The sequence below is a fragment of the Sinocyclocheilus anshuiensis genome, unplaced genomic scaffold (assembly GCF_001515605.1).
Source record: "Sinocyclocheilus anshuiensis isolate Anshui unplaced genomic scaffold, SAMN03320099.WGS_v1.1 scaffold86, whole genome shotgun sequence".
In the NCBI taxonomy this organism is placed as follows: domain Eukaryota; kingdom Metazoa; phylum Chordata; class Actinopteri; order Cypriniformes; family Cyprinidae; genus Sinocyclocheilus; species Sinocyclocheilus anshuiensis.
In genome coordinates this window covers 3,620,802-3,626,996 of record NW_015547662.1, presented here as the reverse complement: position 1 = coordinate 3,626,996, position 6,195 = coordinate 3,620,802, and the positions used below count along the sequence as shown (strand labels likewise).

The following is a 6,195-nucleotide window of genomic DNA, read 5'->3' as shown; positions in this document are numbered from 1 at the left end:
TCATCTGAGCAGTCTGAACCGCAGTGAAACATTCATTTAGATCACAGCCTTGTGTGTTCCAGGGAAATTAAATAGGTCCTCATGTTGTTTTGTATTTTAAGTGGTTTCAGGCTGAACTTTTTCTAATTTGGCTGATTATGTAAGATAATTTCAATCTGAAGCCCTGTCTCTGTGAGATTATGAGGAAAACTGATCTGGTAATCTTGAAAACATGATAAAACTGATGATCACTATCACCTGTAATAATAGTTTGTCTTATGTATATTCATAGAAATTCATACTTTTATTTTTTTGTGTTTGTGTACATTTAGCTGTACTGTACGCTCTCTTTGCATTCAAACCTAACTATGTTTGCATTCTGGATGCTTTGTGTTTGCTTTGTGTGCGTGTATGTGACTTCAATCCAAAGCCAGCAGTAGTGTGATTTTCTATGTCAGGAAGGGGAAAAGCTGTTGAATGAAAACGCTTTGTGTTTATCCAGTTGGCACCTTGTAGAGCTGTGGGCAGACACACACTTACACAGCCTTTCATTACCCACATGCACAATACGATATGCAAAACATATTTAGTACATGTTCTAGTAGTTTCCAAGCCATTGATTCCTCTTTGCATCATATTTTAATTTAATTTTGGATATGTATTTTAATTCAGCAAGAGATTAAATTATCCAACAGAACTACAGTGTATTCGTGATCCAGACACACACACATACACACATTAGTTGACAGGCACATGATTGTGTTTTAATGATTAAACAAGTGTTCAGCGTCACAGATGCCCCAGTTTACGTGTGTGTATACAGATGAGAAATTGTGGCATATAAAATATAAAAATTGCATTTATACATAATGCAGCACTAACCAGACTAGACACCGGATTTCTCTCCCTCTCTAACACACACACACACACACACATTTATGCTTGTGGGGACTCTCCATAGGCGTAATGGTTTTTCTACTCTACTTTTCTATCGCCCTACACCTAAACCTACCCCTCACAGAAAACTCTGCATTTTTAGAAAAAACTTTGATTTAACTTATGATTTATAAGCTTTTTTCCCTGTGGGGACCTAAATTGAGGTCCCCATGAGTTGGTGTGTATTCAGGTTTAAGTCCCCATTAGGATAGAAAAACATGTACACACACACACACAGAGAGAGACACACACACACACACACAGAGAGAGAGAGAGAGAGACACACACACACACACACAGAATTACTATACCAAAAACTCTGTTTTGGTCTGTGTAACTTTATTTGAGCAAATTATATGTATACTGTAAAAAACAAACAAACCAAAATGTGTTATCTCTGACAACAGTTGGACAACACTGATAAAGGTGGTTCCTTTGACCTCTGCAACTGATGATCATAAACTCATTCGACCAAATTACCTTTTTTATTTTTATTTCAGAAAACACCACAATGTCCATAAAAGGAAATTTATATTTTCATATGCACATTATGAAAACAAATCTGACAGAAAATGCAAAAGCACTGAGACTGACGAGGAGAATAAATGACAGCAGCAGCATCTATCGTATGATTTGTCGTCTACAGTAACATATGCAAACTAACTAATCATGTTCACTTTCTCCTATAGACCAAAACAACAGAGAACGTGACGCAAAAAAAACTTTTTTTAGATTCATATGGCAGTCAAGTTCTACGTTCTAACACTAAATATCTCCTCTCTTTTTTTCCCCAGACCTCTTTTCCACCCGCTCCTCCGTGTTGCATCAAAGGCACCTCATGCCCAAAGACTGCCAAAGATAAGTGTGTGTGAGTGTGCATGTGTGTGTGTTTAAGTCTCTGTAAATAGCATGTCCTCTCTTAACTGCAGTCACATCTGTTTTATTGTGTGTCTGACGTGTGGTCACTACAGGCCGTGTCTTAACCATTTCAAACAGGTTTGTTCTAGAATGTCCATCCTTACATACAAATACTGGTACATGTTAATAATTTATCTGTAATTCTAATTATCATTCTACTGATTAAACAAAAAAAACAAATCTATGTAGGTATGTGATTTATGGCAAACCGTAATGAGACATGAATATCGACGTTAACCCCTCATAGCATGACTGCAAAATCACATTCTAGAAATGTAAAGTCATCATGATATCAGGTGTGTTCACATGTATTTCGCACGTGTATGTGTTGTGTGCATGTTTATAAGTGCAAACATTTAACCCTCAATAATCTCTCATCAAACCCGCTTATGAATTCCTAAACTTCTAGGTCTGTCAATATACTTATTCACTTTGGATGAATATAAGAAATGTAATAAAAAATGAAACGTGGTTATTGAGTACTGGTATTAATTTTGCTCAAATGTTATACAGCACAGGGGTAGATGAACTCTTTAGTAATGTTAGTACTGCACTCTGCTGAGGCCACCTAGAAACGTGCTTTACGACCAAATGAAAGTCTGTGTTTTTATTTGGTTCCTTGTTTTTAAATGTCGTAAAGTAATTATTAAAAAAAAAAGACAACGGAAAACGGATTATGACAGGTACCCATACTCATCAACTTGTTCATATTCATTATCATCATCTCCCATCTCCTCTTCATCATTTACAACATCCCCATCCTCATCATCTGAGAACAGAGCGTCACCGCTGCCAAAATCTCCAGAAGACTCCACAGCTGAAAGAAAAACGGTAGCCGTTTTGATTATTTGACTTTTAGCTGTTAAGAGTAACATCTCTTTTCTGTTTTTCTTTAGTTGAGAGTTTGGGGTGAGTAAGTTTTTTTTTTTTAAAGAGATACTTTTATTTAGAAAGGATGCATTTAATTAATGAAATGTGACAATAAAGACATTTATAATGTTATAGAAGATCGTTCTATTTATCAAAGAATTCTGGAAAATATGTATCCTCAAAAATATGAAGCAGTACAACTGTTTTCAACATTGATACTAATCAGAAATGTTTTTGAGCAGCACATCATCATATCAGAATGATTTCTGAAGGATCATGTGACACTGAAGACTGGAGTAATGATGCTGAAAATTCAGCTGCGCATCACAGAAATAAATTACATTTTAAAGTATTACAATGGAAAACAAGTTATTTTAAATTGTAATAATATTTCACAATAATTTTACTGACCCCAAACTTTGAAATGGTAGTGCAGAACTAATGTCAAATGTCGAAGTTTATACGCCTACACAGCGTAAATTTTACCTGGAATCATGCAGTGTTTTTAGTCATGTTAGCACGTCATGGATTATTTCAAGCTTTACACACTCATTTTAATTAAAAGACACATTCACACAAGACATTCTTTCATTTAATGTGCGTAATTGAGGTCAGATAGACTTCTTTGGCTGTTGTGCCACATCTCACTGTTTTTTTTCAGCATCTCACGCCATGCACCACATTTTTTTGTCAAGTTAAAAACAGTTCAAAGTCACAAAATCCAAGGACTCATTATTAAACAAAAGAACTAATACTCTGCGAATCCAAGTGATTTCAAAAATATTTGCTATGGTTTCAAAATACCTGCAGTACTTTAAATATACAATACTTGTATGATTTTTTTTTAAATTGAGATCTATTTTGTATCAGCTTTTTAGTTTCTTAGCTACTTAAATAGCCATTCCAGTTGAAAGTTATCACATCAACACAAGTTCCATGTCATTGCATCCCTACATTGTACAGATTAAATGCATTACTTATTTTACTTTTTTCTTTTACTAGATAATGAATCAAAAGATCTGAGGTAATGTAGGATGCACCCCTCTTACCACAGTCAGCAGGCCCGTGGGTATGAGACCCCGCTATCTCATTTCCATTGCGAGTTAAGAGTAACATCTCTTTTCTGTTTTTCTTTAGTTGAGAGTTTGGGGTGAGTAAGTTTTTTTTTTTTAAAGAGATACTTTTATTTAGAAAGGATGCATTTAATTAATGAAATGTGACAATAAAGACATTTATAATGTTATAGAAGATCGTTCTATTTATCAAAGAATTCTGGAAAATATGTATCCTCAAAAATATGAAGCAGTACAACTGTTTTCAACATTGATACTAATCAGAAATGTTTTTGAGCAGCACATCATCATATCAGAATGATTTCTGAAGGATCATGTGACACTGAAGACTGGAGTAATGATGCTGAAAATTCAGCTGCGCATCACAGAAATAAATTACATTTTAAAGTATTACAATGGAAAACAAGTTATTTTAAATTGTAATAATATTTCACAATAATTTTACTGACCCCAAACTTTGAAATGGTAGTGCAGAACTAATGTCAAATGTCGAAGTTTATACGCCTACACAGCGTAAATTTTACCTGGAATCATGCAGTGTTTTTAGTCATGTTAGCACGTCATGGATTATTTCAAGCTTTACACACTCATTTTAATTAAAAGACACATTCACACAAGACATTCTTTCATTTAATGTGCGTAATTGAGGTCAGATAGACTTCTTTGGCTGTTGTGCCACATCTCACTGTTTTTTTTCAGCATCTCACGCCATGCACCACATTTTTTTGTCAAGTTAAAAACAGTTCAAAGTCACAAAATCCAAGGACTCATTATTAAACAAAAGAACTAATACTCTGCGAATCCAAGTGATTTCAAAAATATTTGCTATGGTTTCAAAATACCTGCAGTACTTTAAATATACAATACTTGTATGATTTTTTTTTAAATTGAGATCTATTTTGTATCAGCTTTTTAGTTTCTTAGCTACTTAAATAGCCATTCCAGTTGAAAGTTATCACATCAACACAAGTTCCATGTCATTGCATCCCTACATTGTACAGATTAAATGCATTACTTATTTTACTTTTTTCTTTTACTAGATAATGAATCAAAAGATCTGAGGTAATGTAGGATGCACCCCTCTTACCACAGTCAGCAGGCCCGTGGGTATGAGACCCCGCTATCTCATTTCCATTGCGATCCACACACCAGCACTGACCTCTGCTTCTATGACACTGCTGAGGCCTATAGAAGCCATCCTCATCACAGGAGGGGATGTACGGACCTACACACACACACACATTAGCATCAATCCTAATGTCAGGAAACATTACATCACAGACAAGATTATACACAGAGAGTGTCTCACAGCCACACTCACACAGATACACTCTTAAAAATAAAGGTGCTTCAAAAGGTTCTTCAAGCGATGCCATAGAAAAACCATTTTTGGTTCCACAAAGAACCATTTAGTCAAAGGTTCTTTAAAGAACCATCTCTTTCTTACCTTTTTATAATCTGAAGAACCTTCTTTCGCCACAAAGAACCTTTTGTGAAACAGAAAGGTTCTTCAGATGTTAAAGGTTCTTTATGGAACCATTTAGACAAAAAGGTTCTTCTATGGCATCGTGAAGCACCTTTATTTTTAAGAGTGTAGGGAGATGATATATTCAATGTCAGAGAACATAACTGTCACCTCCGAGAGCTTGCTCTCTCTCTGTCTCTCACACACATTCATTGTGTTTCAACTTCACAGCTTCTTTCTACAGAATCACCATAGTCAAGCTTTTTTTTTTTTTTAATCATTCTGTCTTTTTTTGTTGTTGTTGTCTTTTTATAATTCAGTGCCAGAAGCCATAGAGCCGTCACTGTGCATTCCACTCAGGGGAGAAACAGCAGTTAAAAATATCCATCTTTTCATGTCCAATTTCCCCTCATCTCATTCCCCTGTTCAAATTAAACACGCAACCTTCAGAGAGAGGGAAAGAAACTCTGAGTGAGTTCTAGCTTTAATACAATTAACGTTGGCTTCCCTCTGTTTGACACCTTGCTTGTATTGTAACTGTGTTCAGATTGTGATGACATTGAGATGGTTATTAAATTCTGGTCCTTCCTATATGAACATGGTGTAAAAAATGGGTTACTTTGCAAGTCTGGTGTGTTATTGTCTAGGACGTTTGGGTAACAGATTAGATGTTTAGTGTGTAATGTTACTGCATTTTGTGTGTTACACATCAGTTTGTCTAGTCAGGTGTAAATGACAATGACAATTTTTTTTGTATAGTGATGCTGTGCATCATGGGATTGTTATTTGGTTCTTTCAAAGTATGTTTCAAAATCCTTTAAAAATATGATGTAGACTACTGACTGGATTTTTACTGAAAGAGTATAAATCAATAAATTAAGAATGTCGTGGAAAAGTTTATTTATTTCAGTAATTCAACTCAAATTGTGAAACTCGTGTATTAAATAAATTCAA

The 6,195-nt window shown here is 34.9% G+C and overlaps 1 protein-coding gene across 3 annotated transcripts in view; it reads right to left on the bottom strand.

Annotated features, from left to right (window-relative positions):
* Nucleotides 1-1,237: 1,237 nt before the first annotated feature.
* LOC107702382 (testican-3-like) overlaps nucleotides 1,238-6,195 on the bottom strand; it is a 34,641-nt gene continuing 29,683 nt past the window's right edge. For all 3 annotated transcript variants that reach the window (XM_016504683.1, XM_016504684.1, XM_016504685.1), the window contains 2 exons: nucleotides 4,864-5,001; nucleotides 1,238-2,650 (listed from right to left, as the gene is read on the bottom strand). In XM_016504683.1, the coding sequence (XP_016360169.1) occupies nucleotides 2,508-2,650; nucleotides 4,864-5,001 (281 nt within the window). In that variant the 3' untranslated portion in view covers nucleotides 1,238-2,507. The remainder of the gene's footprint in view (nucleotides 2,651-4,863; nucleotides 5,002-6,195) is intronic.